The following is a 15,213-nucleotide window of genomic DNA, read 5'->3' on the forward strand; positions in this document are numbered from 1 at the left end:
TTGTCTCCCAAACTCAGGTGTTAGGTAGTCTCTAATCTGATAAAAGTCCATGTAGACTCAAACCCAAATATAATCCTAGGCAGAACCCACAAAATGGTCAAGGAGCATTGTGCAACTAACCAATAGTCTTGGAATGAGTTTTGGAGGTTTTTCCTTTCCTCCTTCCAGTTCAACAAGATGCAACATCAAGGTTACCTTGCTAGTTAGTGGCAAAGTCAGGAATAGAATCCAGTCTCTTTGATGCTTGACCTTCTTTCTATCCACTGAACTACACCCAAGTTCCTATACGTCATACCTAAGCAATCATTTTCCTCATGTTTGACTCAGCTTCCCAAATCTGTAGTATAGTAGTGCCTGGCCCATACTAGCTTTCCCTAACTACTCCCATGGTCCAGGATCTTCTCAACTATTTAGCATCATCAAAACAATCTTTCTTATGTTCCAAATCCCCTGGCACTTAATAGGAGAGCCAGATAACTAAATGTGTTATTTTCTTGATGAGTTAATATTTTGTCTTTCCCAGAAATACATTCTCTTTTAAACAAAGACTTTCCACAAACTATGCTCTAACCAAATAAATCATTTTAACTGTTAACTCTCACATTACAGCATGTGAGCAATGGCCTATGGGAAGAGCAGACTTTCTGCCTTAGTTATGACATATAAATAGAAAATACAGTTAGGTCATAGAATAAGTGGCTTACCCAGCTTTACATTTTAACTTTTCAAATTGACTAAAATGTACTTCATTCCTACATATGTGATATTTTCTGTCCCTCTCCTCTTGTCTTTGTTGAGTATCTTTGTGGGGGGCAGGAGAGGAAGGGGAAGAAGATAAAGAGAATTGAATGAAAACTATGGATGCAACTTCTAATCTAGCATTACAAACTAAAGTCCAAACTTCCCTAGATTTTCTTTTCTTTTTTTTTCTTTTGAGGGAGTTACCAAGCTTAAGAAATAGCCCTTAAACTAAGAAAAGAAACTTTCGTGATTTTTTTACTTATTATCTGCTATGCTTCTTATTTAGCTTTGCAAGCATCACCATGATATAGGATTGTAAATTCTGTTTGTATCTCCCTTAGCCCAGCCTCCCTTTATTATACCCCTTTATAGCTTCTTTGGGGGCTGAGTCTCTAAAATTTAGGTCAAATGTTCCATTAAGGTAACCACTTTAAAATACCAATAACACTCATACAGCATTTTTCATCTTCATAGTGGTTTACAAATATCTCCTTTCTTCACTAATGAAGATGAGTTGGATTTCTACAGTGTCTAAAACCAAAGCTATTTAATCACTGTCTTACAGAAAAAAGTAAAACAAAATGCAAGACTAACAAAAAAAGTATGTTACATTTTAAATTTGCTGATTCCAAGCTCTGCAAAAACTCTGGGTTTTTTTTTTCCTTCCAATGTGTAAGCAAGACTTTTCTACTATAAAGTCCCAGCATCATAATGAAATTGAAGATATATCTACAACAGCCCAGCTTTTCCCATAAGACCTACAATCTAGCTAGGGAGTGTATTTTAGGCAACTCGAAGTGAAGAAAACTCATGTTATAAATTCCCTATACATAGAAATTTTTTGGCTGACAATATATTTATCAACTCTCCTTTCTAATTGCTCACACTGAGGGCATGGCATTTAGAGAGATAGCAAGGTTCGGTGGGTAAAGAACTGGAGTAGGTAATTAAATACTTAAGTTCTGATCTCAGTTCTTCTGTTAGCTATGTGACATTGTGTGAGTTACCCTTTCTCTCTAATGCCCATTTTTTTGTATGTAAAAACAGGTGTAATTAAATAATCTCTGGGATCATTTCCTGCTCTAAAATTCTCTAAAAGTTGAGATGAGATCCTCCAGTTCCCTTTGCCTACTGATCAAAATGTTTTGAGTAGATAATAACACTGAATTATGGGACACAGCAAATTGTCTAATGCAACTTCTCTCTAATATCTCTTTACACTCTAGGAGTATCATGTATGTTACAAGGTCAGCTATTTCCTCTGTTTTCTACATTTTAGTTGATTCCACCTTAAGATAATCTCTTTTCCACATCTTTGACTAACTTCCTTTCCTCTTTTCTTCTAATTCTTACCCAGAAAACTTTTCTCCTCCCTTCTCCATTTCTGTTTTCCTTTTTCACTTTATCCCCTCTCTAATCCCTTACTTTACTGATTTCCCCTCTCCTTATTCTATTTATGAACTTAATCATGACTGATAAGTATGAATAGTATAGATAATGAATCCTAATCAAGAAAAAGAAAGGTCATAAATTTTGAAGTGAGAATATATGTAAGAAAATAGTGGCATCCTCATCTGGCTTAGAACTTCCCCTTCTCACAAATCTCTGTCTACCTCAGTCAATCTTAGGTGGTTGATGTAGTAAATTATGTGACTTTTTGGTATTCAAATGTTGGGGTTCAGTCATGTGAAGAATTTTTTTGGCAAAAGGTAGATTTATTTAGGAGAAGAGGTAACAGACAAAATGAGATACGATACTAGAAGTGGTAAATATGAAATAGAGTTGGGAGAGCACATAGCAAGAAAAGAGTTTTAATAATTAATGATAGAAAAGACAAGTTCCCTAGTGGAACTCACAATCAACCTCTGTAAGGCTGGGGTAGCCCTTAGGTGGCAGCACATTTAATGATTTAGCTGTAAGAAGAAGAAAGACACCATAAGACATAATGGGGATTGAGAGAAGAGGTATCATGAAGAATGGCAGGGATTGAGAGGAGAGACTGGGGGGGGGGGGGGGAAGGAGGGAGAGAAAGACACCAGGAGGCAGAGTGCCATGGTAGACTGACCCAACGGGATTCAGCAAAGATGGCATAAGCCATGGACAAATTTATAAGGAAATTTAACTTCAGGGACATGACTGGGATTTTTGCCAACACATCCAGGACCTTATCAAATCCATAAATAATCAGAAAAGCACTTATTTTGTGTTGGCCACTATGCTAAATACTGGAAATACCAAGACAAAATGAATATATTAACATTTTAAAAATTAAAATAATTAAAATTTCAAATGTTTTTCTTGGTAAGTTCTTAGCACTTATGCTAAATTAAAGCTTAAAAGTATATTCATAATTTAATTGATTATCTAATTTGATTAACATTACTTAAGTGCCTACTATATTCAGTGTCTTGTGCTAGGCATTATGGCATACATAAAGATGTGTTAGACATAATCTCTACCTTCACCAAGGATCCTACAATCCAATAAGATTAAACAAATATGCAAATATTAAATGGTGATATAAATAATAAAAGAATGTAATCAGTGCCTTTCAAGAGGTTTATTTTGTTTTTATTTTAAGTGTTATAGGGATTTAGGGAGGAGAAAAAGCCTTTCTAGTTAGGATTGCCATGGAAGATATGGCAGTTTAGTTGCTCTTTAAAAGATGAGTTGAAGTTCAAAAAAGGAGACTCAAATGTAGGCCATTCCAGGAAGAGAGGGGAGGAATGGAGAAAGGAAACTTGAGTCTTGTGGTGTTCTCTTCTTTTGTATAATATATGATGGTTCTCTCTGGGAGCAGGTTTCTTGGGGACGTTTTCTGGAGGCAGCCTTAGTTTCAGTTCAGATCAATAATCACTTCAAATACAGCCAGCTGATAAAATCCAAACGTTTATTTTCTCCTTCCAAGTCTTATCTCTTTTCTTGGGCCCGGTTAGCTTTCTGAGAGGCCTCTTTCCCTCCTTGGTTCCAAGAACTCTTGCAGCTCTCTCTGAAACTCCAGTTCTCAATCTCAGTCTTGGTTCTTCTCCTCCAAATCCTTCGTTCTGCCTGACTGCAGTCTCTAGCTTGTCAATCTTCTGAACTGAACTCTCACTCTGTCAATCTTCCGAAGTGACTTCTGGCTCTAGCTCAACTCCGACTCATGGCTTCTTCTGAACTAACTGAATTCAATGACTCAGCTCTTTTTTATGCTCTCTCAAAGGTTGACTCCTCCTCTGAGAGTAGGATTATGGGAGGTATGAATTCACAGAGTTACAAAACTAACTTTGTGTACCTCCCATACTTGTGAACACGTGTTCCAAACTTGTGAACTAATGTGTATGAGCTCTAATGTGTGACCTCTAATGTCTAAACTCTTAAAGGTGCAAACCCAAGCACACAAGCATTGCTTCCATCAATTCCACTTAGTACCTTGTTTCAAGTTCTGGCCCATAACATCTCCTTGTAGGATCACATTAATCATACTGAACTATGCTAAATTAGATAATTATTGTCTCTATCAATTCTAATGACTTAACACTTTGTAAGGATTCCAACAGAGACTAGCTGCCATTTATAATATTGTTTCTTTGGGAGAATGTATTCCTTTCTATGAACAGCCAACTTGCTAATACACTCATGGAATAGAACCCATTTGAAACTTAAGAAATAAGAAATAGATTTGTCACTTCTCTATATTGCACCCTAATTCTGCAGATATGCCTTGTTGTGTTAAATATTGGGGGAAGTTGTTTAGAATAAGCATAGTCTCTGACTTTGAAGAACTTTAATTAATATATAAGTTGCATAAATAACTGTAACACAAAAGAAATTCAACTGCTGTTCTTCAGTCATGTGCAGCTCTCCATGACTTCATCTGAGGTTTTATTTGCAAAGATACTAGAGTGGTTTGTCATTTCCTTCCTCCTCATTTTATAGATGAGGAAATTGAGGCAAACAGAATTAAGTGACTTTCCCAGGGTCACACAGCTAATAAGTAGGTGAGGCTAGATTTGAATCTTCCTGTTTCCAAGTCAGCTTTATCTACTACATCATCAATTACCCAATATAAAAATACTTGTGTTTTAGAGAGGTGCAAAATACTTTTTTGATGTTACAATTTGGAGTTCAGTTGTTTCAGTCATGAATAACTCTTCCTCACTCCATTTGTGCTTTTCTTGGCAATATTAGCAACTGAGAACTCATAAATTCTTGAGACGGTGAAGTTTAGAGGAAAGAATGCTAGCTTTGGAATCAAAAGATCTGTATTCAAATACTATCTTAGTCAAGTCTCAGCTTCAGTTTCTACATTGATAAAACAGGAAATTTGGACTAGACCTATTAGGGTTTCTACTAGTTAAAATTCTGTGATTGATTGTAAGAGTTAGGAAGACCGTTTGAGGTCATCCAAATATCTCTTTTTACAAATAAAACTGAGCTCTGCAGAAGTGAAATGATATAGGTAGCAACAGGGCTAGGATTAAAACTTGCTTTCTGGTATTTTTTCCAAATTCCTAATTCTGGTATTTTTTTCCCCTAACATGCCATACTTTCTTGGTGAAGTCTTCTCAGAGGAGGGCCCTACAGCCCTTCTTTCTCTTCTGAAATCAAGCAGGGGCAACCCTGATAATATTTAGAATAGTTAAGAGATTCCAAAAGGTTGGTCATGGCCATGCAATAGAAATCAGTCATTTCTTACCATTTGTTATATGTGCCAGACACTATGCTAGGCGTTGGGAAAACAAAGACTAGAACAAGACAGATGATATCCTCAGGGAACTTACACTCTATCAGAAGAAACAACATACACACACACACACACACCATATATATGGTGTGTGTGTGTGTGTGTGTGTGTGTGTGTGTGTGTGTGCATGTATATGTACATATACATATATAATATATATGTATATGTACATATAATATATACACACAAAGCAGTTTCAGGTGTTCACTGACAGATTAAGGATAAATCAAGAAACACCTCATGTAAATGATACTTGACTTGAACTTTGAAAGTAGTTCAGTTTTATAAGCGAGTGCAAGGGATAATGTTGTAAAAAATTACCCTGGCATGGATTCTGTCAATACAAAGTTATTATTAAATAAAATAAAATTTAAATTAAAAAAAAAAAAGAAAGTAGTTCAGTTTCAAAAAGGCAGATATTTGTGAGAATTAGAAGTTTTCACAATTAATAATATTTTTTCAAATCACATTTAAACATAGTTTTCTTTTCATTTTTGTTGATAGTTAAAATATTATTTTATTTTTTCCCAAATACATGCAAAGATAGTTTTCAACATTCATTTTTATAAAACCTTGTGTTCTAAATTTTTCTCCCTCCCTCTTGCCTCCCCTTCCCCAAGACAGCAAGCATTCTGATATAGCTTAAGTATTTGCAATCCTAGAAGGCAGATATTTGGAGGACAACTAAAAACAATCCTTCATTTTCTGTGACTGCCATGTGTATTTAGCCCAATGTCTGAGTTTCCTGCTTGAAAGAGACTAAGTGCCAAATTCTTTCTTCTCTCTTACAATTTTCTATCTTCATTCTGTTCACCAGAGAAGAATAGAAATGAGGCAATCAAGCCAATGAGTGCCTTTACTTTTGCATTTTTATTGTTATTGTCTCAGTATTTTATTACAGGATGTTAGTTATTCACTACTGAGATGTTTCACCTGAGCACAAAATGATGTTGTCTCATGTTAAATCTGCTTGTTTTCTGGTTTTTAGGCTACAGTGGAGGCTGTGTAGTTATTCGGGGAAGGAATCCCCCTGGTTTCTGGGAAGTCAAAGACTGCAAGAAATTTAAAGCAATGTCCCTGTGCAAGCAACCAGTGACAGTACAGAAAGAGACTGAGCATGAAGAGAGATGGCCTTTTCATCCTTGCTTATTGGGATGGGAATCAAAACCCAGTCTCACCAGTTGCTACAAGGTGAAAGAAAGACCTTGTTAGGATTATTAATTCAGTTCACATTTGCGTACCTTTCATCTATGTTTCCTGAAGACCTAAGTGATAAATACAAATTCAGAAGGAATTCATTCCTGGAGTCACTTACAATCAGATGACATCATGCATATAAAATGCGTTGTAAATGTGAAATGCTCCATACATGTGAATTGGTATTATTGTCTGGGCTACAAAGTCGAATTCTGAATTTCCCTAAAGACTATAAGTGTGTAATTAATCCTGGGGCCCCAAACAGTATAGCTTATATTGATAAGATTCAAGGAAATATAAGAAAAACAGAGTGGAAAATACCTGGAAATGAGAATAGATTGATTTTTTATTATATGTGAGTAAGTTAATTGAAGCCTTATTATAGGTCAGTACAATTTTATACTGTTTAATCACTCAATAAACATTTATTAAACATATACTATAAAGCAAGCACTATGATAGGTGATGGGGTTATAAAGATAAAAAATTAAATAATTCAACTTCAAAAGAGCTTATTCTTAAGGGTAACCTTTAAACTGTCTCAGGAGCCTGAAGGTTCTACCCACTTTATTTACATTTTTTAGATTTTTGTTTATGTGTGCATATGTGTACTGGTAATATTAAAAGGCTTAGAAGAAGACCTCTACTCAAATCAACAAGTCAACAAGTATTCATTAAGCACCTACTCTATGAAAGGCACTGTGTATTGCATTGCTCCCAAAGAAGGATTTATGGAAGAAAATGGACAAGACTGTACCAGAGTATTGCTGCAGTGATTGGTCCTAATTTAGTATATTAGTGGTATGTGTGCATGATATGGAGGGAAAAGCATTAGGTTGGAGATCACAAGGCTTGAGTTCAAATCCTGACTTTGAAACTAACAGGTAGTGTAGCTTTGTACAAATCGCTTAATCACTTTGGGCCTTAATTGAGTCAACAAGCATTTGTTCAGAACTTGGTGTAATATCCAGACTAGTTTCTGGTGGGGCTCAGGATCAGTCTGAGACCTTGGGGTTAGTGGGGGAGTAAAGTGAAGGAGGCAGAAGAGCAGCCACCACATGGCTGGTCAAAGATGGAGTCTGGAGCCTTCTTTGGGGCTGAGATCCTCGTGGCTGAGAGAGCCCTCTGTCTCTGGGACTCCCTCAAATACCCCAGCACAACTATATAGGACCCCCCCCCCCCCCCCCAACTGGGCATACACAGCTATAGAATGTCACATCACCACATTACCCTAAGTATACACCAACTAGATTGACCCCATCATTGCATTACATCAAGTTTGTGCTTAGAGAACCACCATCTCCCACCCAGTAGGTACTTAACTACAAGCACCTGCTGTCTTAGATTCAAATACACTCTTTCAGGGTTCCAGCCCCCTACAGAGAGGAGTAAAGGAAATCTACATGTTGCTTTTCAGAGCAAAAGTTTAAAAAAACAAGGGAAAATTAACACTTATGGGACACATGCCAGTAACTCAGCCAGTGACAGAGTCACTTAGCAGCATTTATTAAGTACTTAACACTGTCCTAGAAGCTATGCTGCCTTTTGGGGAAGCAGAGGAATGCCAGGAAAATACTCTTGAATTCAAGCAAAAAATTAAAAGCCCGGTAGAGAACTTATGTTTATTTTATTTTATTTTTCCATTCTGGGTAGGATTCTACATGTGAAATGCTAACTCAGATTTCATAGGGAATGAAGGGATAAACTCTCCTTATATAGGGTCTAACAAGGAAGAAAGAATTTATTAATGTAACTTTGTATAAACATGTATATGCATGTATATATTCCATAGCAAGCAATATTGATCTGTTTACATTCCTCAGAGTAAGGACTAATACTTGCAATTACAAAATTCTTAGAAACAAAACTATGTCCTTATATATGTAATAAGAACTACTTAGACTAGCTATTATGCAAAGCATTACAGCAATTAACATTTTGTTGATCCTACAAGTATACATAGCAATTGTTGGTATGTGAGGGTAGATATTTTGTGAATTAGAGTGAATCAGGAAGGAGCTACATTTTGAGTTATAATTAAAAGATGAAAACAGGAAATGTGATGTATAAAGGTTGGAACGCAGGTTACCTCAAGGTTAGCATAGGCAAAGTCCAGAGGGGTGGAGGGTAGGTTTATTAGATTGGTATCAAAGACAGGCTGGTGTATTGAGTTCAGATAAAGAGACTTCCAACTTTAAACGGCCTTCAGAAGTCAAAGTCTGTAGTGCTAGAATATAAGGCCCTCTGAGCATAAACTCCCTAACTTATATCATAGAAGGCAATTCAGTTCTATTCCCTATGGTGAGAACAATTAAGTAGAAATCTAGAGCAGAACTTTTTAAACTTTTTCCACCCATGATCCCTTTTCACCCATGGAATTTTTACATAATTGCAGGTATATTTGTTACATGATCCTATTGTTATAAACCTGCAATCTGCAATTTAAGAACCCAGGAATGTATGTATCACCAGGTACTATACTTGGTTGTTCAGCTAAGATTTAGCATCCCTGTAATGCCTCAGTTTGAAAAGTCAATGTTCTCCCATCTCAACCCTGAATTGAAGATTTTAAGATTCTTAATCTTTAGGCCCTCCCTCCTTCAGGTCTAACTCTAGCCTTCATGGAAGATTTCTACAAATTGGGCTCACAATTAGTTCTCCCTTTTCAGGGTTAAATATTTAATATATCCTTGACAAATAGGTTACCTGCTATTTCTGTGCCTGGAATGATCAGTGTTGCTGAATTTTTTTTTTTAAATAACACAGGTATTCCATAGTGAGAAAGTGTTGATGAAAAGAACATGGAGAGAAGCTGAAGCATTTTGTGAGGATTTTGGAGCACATCTTGCAAGCTTTTCTCATATCGAGGAAGAGAATTTTGTAAATGAGCTTTTACTCACAAAATTTAATTGGTAAATATGTATTATTTGATTGTGAAAATTTTTCCAATGACTTTTCAGTCTTTCAGTCATGCTACCTTCTACCAAATATTCAAGGAATTTTCATCTATGTGGAAATTGGAAGCCCAGCTCTGGGTTTGTTATTTTACCTTGTACATTGGGAAGAAAATGATAACACTTATAAATTTGGAATTATTCAGCAGTTAATAAGAGGTTTACTTAGCCATAGCAAGAGAAGGATATTCAACATGGAAAGGCATTGAGAACATTTTGAATTGAGTCAACTAAGTGAAGCCCCCTTGCTTTCATTGCAAATCATGTACTGCTAAGGATCAGAAAACTCCTTGTAAAGTTCCTTTGTATGAAGACAACTAGGAAGTGATGTCAACAACCTCAGCTCTTAGTCCTCTGGCCAACTAACTCCCTTTTTTTTTTTCTTGAGGAAATTAGATTTAAGTGACTTGCACAGAATCACACAGCTAGTAAGTGTCTGAGGCCAGATTTGAATTCAAGTCCATCTGACGCAAGGACCAAAACTCTATGCAGTGTGCCTGCTGTCCCTAGCTAACCAAATCTTGAAGATGACCTTATACCTTTTGAGTAAAAACTAAATTTACTTGCATGGAAGGGTTAAAATCTGGCTCCTACTTTAAGGCAAATAGCAGATGCTGACTCAAAAAAAAATGGTGGCATCCTCTAGTTCACTAATTAACAGTCATCCTTCCTAAAACAAAGAACAGAAGCTCCTAATTTTGTTTTTGGATTCTTTCCTTTCTCTTCAGTCTAGGGAGCTTTCATTTTCATTGTCTTAATAGTACAAAATTAGACACTGCATCAGTAATAACACAGTTTTATGTGCTCTTGAAATGCCTCAAACTCTTCAAAACATGATTGTAGGTCAACAAGCATTTGTTGCCAGAACAAGCTCTGGGTGATGGGCATTATATAATCCATGTGAAGAGGATGACAAAAAAACAGAAAAGACAAAAAGTTTTGTCCTGCCCATAAAAATCCTGACAATTCATTGGAAAGAAGGCTAACAGATTAAAAAGGCAAAATATACTTATATATGAATGAATTAAAAAACAACCACTACAACAAATACAAAGTAAGACAGTTATGTGAATATTTGTATGTACCATATTTCTCCTGGAGAACTGCTTTTTTGGGACCAGAATTGTGATTTTATTAATATAGGGAACTGTTGGTGAGGAAAGGTCTACCAAATCAAATCAGCACCTGCCCTACAACTTATAGTCTAGGACAATGAGACATTAAGTAAATTACTGGGAGTCACACAGTAGAGGAGCTGTTTTTACTAGTAAACATGATAAAATTCAATCCATTAAGAAAACAGTCTGGAAAACTGCTAACTTAGTTGCAGAAATGATTTGGACTTAACATATGATATTTGGAGACGTGTCCAATTTTCTTTTCTTCCTGTAACCCTTATTCTAAAGTTTAACTATGGAAATGATCATACCAAGACCAGAGGAAACTCGGGTTAAAGAACTTTAATCTAATTTTTTACCATCCAGCCTGAGTAACTCAAATATCTGATAACAATAGCTTCAAGACAGTTTTATCCTTGGCACTAAAGAAAATAAAGCATCTGTCAAGATTTCAGGATCTTTTAAATATTTAATGCTGCAAAATTATTCTCTGAAAATTATCTTAGTGAGCTGCTTCATTGTATAATTAGTCTTTATTATTTGATTTATTGAGCCCTCTCTGGCTTGCCATATCTGTACCCTTCCTTATGTGCAGGAACATAATTGGGTGTGGCATTTCTCACTGAGTTAAAACCAGTGGTGAGTGCTGGAGATAACCCACTAAGGCTTAGACTTTTGCAGTGTCTGTGGAAATACTTATGTGTGCATTACCTTCAAAAAACTCTTCTTGGAAAATCATATTAAATACTGTGATCTCTATTAATTGCCACAGAATATGGGAGCTTTTGGCAAAACTAACAAAGGAGATGTGCAAAATAGTAAGTAAGTAATATTGCCCCTTTGGAAAAGGGAGCTCTTCCAAGCCTACATGGAAGTTCTCTTCCACATTTAACTCTTTTGAATTAAATTAACAACTAGGTCCTTAGTAGATTCCATTGCATATTGGAAAAAAAATTACATATTCATAAGTCATTATTCAACAGTTAATAAGAGATTTTCTTAGCCATATCAAAAGAAGGATATTTCAACATGGTGAGGGACTGAGAACTCTGTGAATTTAGTCAACTGAATGAAGCCTCCATGCTTGTTAGTTAACAACTTTTACTAGAATGCATAAATATTCTAACTTATGATCCTGTATTCTTAGAATGGGCTGACATTTCCTACAGCTAACTCTGCCTTACCAAAGGTAACTCCCAAAATAAAAAGCCGAAACAATGCCCAGCTTCATTAGGTAAAATTTAAAATATCAACTATGCTTGAATTGTCTGTCTGTGACACAGAATCTTACACTGGTTGACTCCTTACACTGGCAGACTAGGTCTCAATTTTAATTGTGCCAATAGCACTAAAAGAATATTAAATTTAGCCAATAAAATTTCAAAGTATCTTTTTTTCTGATTTTCTAACATTACTGTTAAATTACAGCAATAAAAACCAGAGTATTTTTGTTTTCTTTTCCCATTCCAGGACAGAAGAAAGGCAGTTCTGGATTGGATTTAATAAAAGAAACCCATTATCTGAAGGGTCATGGGAATGGTCTGATGGAACTCCAGTAAGTTTTTACAAATAGAATGGTTGAATTTGGAATGGAGCATTATTTTGAAGAACAACTGGGTGGCACAGTGAATTGAGAACTATGCTTGGAATCAGGAAGACTCATTTTCATGAATTCAGATCTATCCCCAGACACTTCATAGTTGTGTGACCCTAGGCAAATCACTTAATCCCATTTGCCTCAGTTTCTCATCTGTAAAATGAGGTCACAGAGAGTTGGACAGGACTGAAAATAGTGAACAATTACTCTAAGACAGATGATGCTAGAACTTCTTCATTTGCCTACTGAACATTGGTATAAATGTGGCAGGCTGATAATGTGGTGGTGCTAGCCAAATCTCCCCTGACCTATTCTTTTATTCTATGGATAAATTCAGAGATCCCAAACCTAAATGTGTTAGGAAAAGATAAGAATACTAAAATTTAGTTTAGCCTACAACGTTTCCTCTTGGGTTTTTCTCTGAGACCAAGGCCAAACATATAAACAGGCAAGACAATTATGCAACCATGCTTAGAAAATTTCAATGAATATTAGAAGCCTTGGAGTGCACAAAAAACCAACTCACCTGTTAGTTGGGATCCCCCAGGCTTGAACATTGGAGTTCCATACTAAATGATAGATGTAGCTCACAGATCATTGAAGGGCTCTTTTATGGAAGAAGAATACTATTCATGTTCTGTTTTATTGCAGAGGGAAGAAGGAGGAGGAGCAAAGGAGAGGAATTATTAAGAGTAGTATTAAGGCTCCTTAAGGAAATGCATGCAATCCTCATTATTCACTAATTCCATATTTGCAAATTCACCCTTTCACTTAAAATTTATTTCTAAATCCAAAATCAACACTTGCAGCACTTTTGTGATCATTTGCGGACACAAACAGACATGCAAAAATTTTGAATTGTCCAATGGGCAAGTTCTCAGCTGAGATTAAATGAGACATTCTGCATTCTTGTCTCAGATTTCATTTTGTAAACAAATGGCCTTTTCAGTCTTTTAGTGTCACATTTTTGTGGGTTTTTTTGTTGGTGGTAATTTCACTGTTTAAAGTGACCCCTAAACATAGGGTGGAAGTGCTATCTAGTGTTCTTAAGAATAAGAAGGGGATGCTATGCCTTACAGAAAAAATATGTTTGTTAGATAAGTTTTGTTCAGGCATAAATTATAGTCCTGTTGCCCATGAATTTAATGTTAATCAATCAATAATTCAGTACATCAATGAAGAAGGAGGAGAAGGAGAAGACTAATAAGAGGAAGAGTAAAATTCATCAATCTGTATGTGAGGTTACTCCAGAAAATGCTCAAAGTAATTGTTGGCACCAGAGCCCTGTAGAAAACTAACTCTATACTTCAGGTAGGAGCAATGGTTCAGTATTCATTAAATCATTGTTCTTAGTGACTTAGAACATAAATACCACAAATGATAAGAATCAAATATAGTTCTGAACTCTTAGAGCTGTCCAAAAATGAAATGAGTTAACTTATCAAGTAGTGGGTTGTTCTTCACTAGAGATCTTTAGGTAAAGATGAACCTTGTTGAGAATATCATTTGGGGGCTTTTTGATCAGATACACTTTGGATAATATATTCCGGGAGATTCCTTCCCAATGAAATTTTATGGTATTTCCTGACATCCTTTAAACCTAATTCATCTTCTTTTTTAGAAAGCTTACACCAAGCTTTCCCTGGGTGTTCCTATTCTTTATCTTAGATGTTGCTGATGAGCCTGAAACGTAACCTCTTTTAGATTGGGAGATTATATTAACTCTCAGTTATCTGAAATCAAAATCACTCATAACTTTTTAAACATGGAAATTTTAGCTATGTGTTTATTTTATAGGGTTGCAAAAGTCATCACCACCAGTATCCTTCAAGATTTTTCATCTGTGCTAGAGTCATTTAGAAGACCCAGCTAAAGCTTGGAATGGTTGCAACAAGGCAATATAATGTATACATGAGAACTATATGAAAGGACACACAACACAATTAAATACTGAGTGCTGATGAAATATTTGGAAAATGTAGAGCGAAAGGTAGTATAGTATAGTGAATACAATACTGAACAGTATTGGAAGACTTGGATTTAAATCCCAATGCTTTTACTTGTTGTGGACATTTATTCTCTCTGAGCCTCAGTTTATAAAACTGAAGAATGGAGAGCATAAAATCTGAGCAAATCAGAAAAACCTCCATGAGCTCAAGCAAAGTGAAATATACTGTGTACATAATAATAGTAAAGTTGTGAGATAAAGCTATGAATAACTTGGCTATTTTCAGCAATACCATGATCCAAGACTACTCTGAAGGACTTATAATGAAAAATGCTACCTAAATCCAGAGAAAAAACTGATTGTTTCTGAACATAGACTGAAGTGTATATTTTTAAAAACTTTTTTTTCTTGAGGTTATTTTTTGGGGGGGAGGGAGATCTGTATTTTCTTTTGCAACATGACTTTTATGGAAATGTTTTGCACAACTTCACATGGGTCAATCAATGTAAGGGGGAAAGGAAGGGAGAAGAATCTGGAACTCAAAATTTTAAAAACAAATGTAAAATAATGTTTTACATGTAACTGGGGAAAATAAAAATATTATAGTAAAATAAAATCTGAGCAAAAAGGTAAATGAAGAGTCACTTAATACAATCCCTTATTTTTCAGATAAGAGACTGAGGTTTATTCACAGTTAAACAGATAATCAACACTTGAGGCAAAATTTGAACTCAAATCTTCAGACATCAAAGCAAAGGCTTCTTCTGTTCACTGCTCATACCTCTAACATTAATTTCATTACCCATGGTGTGGTATTGTTATGAAGACAGTAAAACTTAATGTTGTTATTACATAGTACTGTTTTGTTTAAATAAAATAAACAAATTAAGTAATTCAGAGAAAATTTTGTTCATTTTGTTTATATTTGTTAT

At 35.5% G+C, this 15,213-nt stretch overlaps 1 protein-coding gene across 1 annotated transcript in view; it reads left to right on the forward strand.

Moving 5' to 3' along the window:
- The window catches only part of PLA2R1 (phospholipase A2 receptor 1), a 162,595-nt gene that overhangs the window by 108,725 nt on the left and 38,657 nt on the right, over window positions 1-15,213 (forward strand). The window contains 3 exon segments of the mRNA XM_051986290.1: window positions 6,456-6,658; window positions 9,431-9,576; window positions 12,207-12,291. Of these exon segments, the coding sequence (XP_051842250.1) occupies window positions 6,456-6,658; window positions 9,431-9,576; window positions 12,207-12,291 (434 nt within the window).

This window comes from Antechinus flavipes, chromosome 3, assembly GCF_016432865.1.
Source record: "Antechinus flavipes isolate AdamAnt ecotype Samford, QLD, Australia chromosome 3, AdamAnt_v2, whole genome shotgun sequence".
Lineage (NCBI taxonomy): Eukaryota > Metazoa > Chordata > Mammalia > Dasyuromorphia > Dasyuridae > Antechinus > Antechinus flavipes.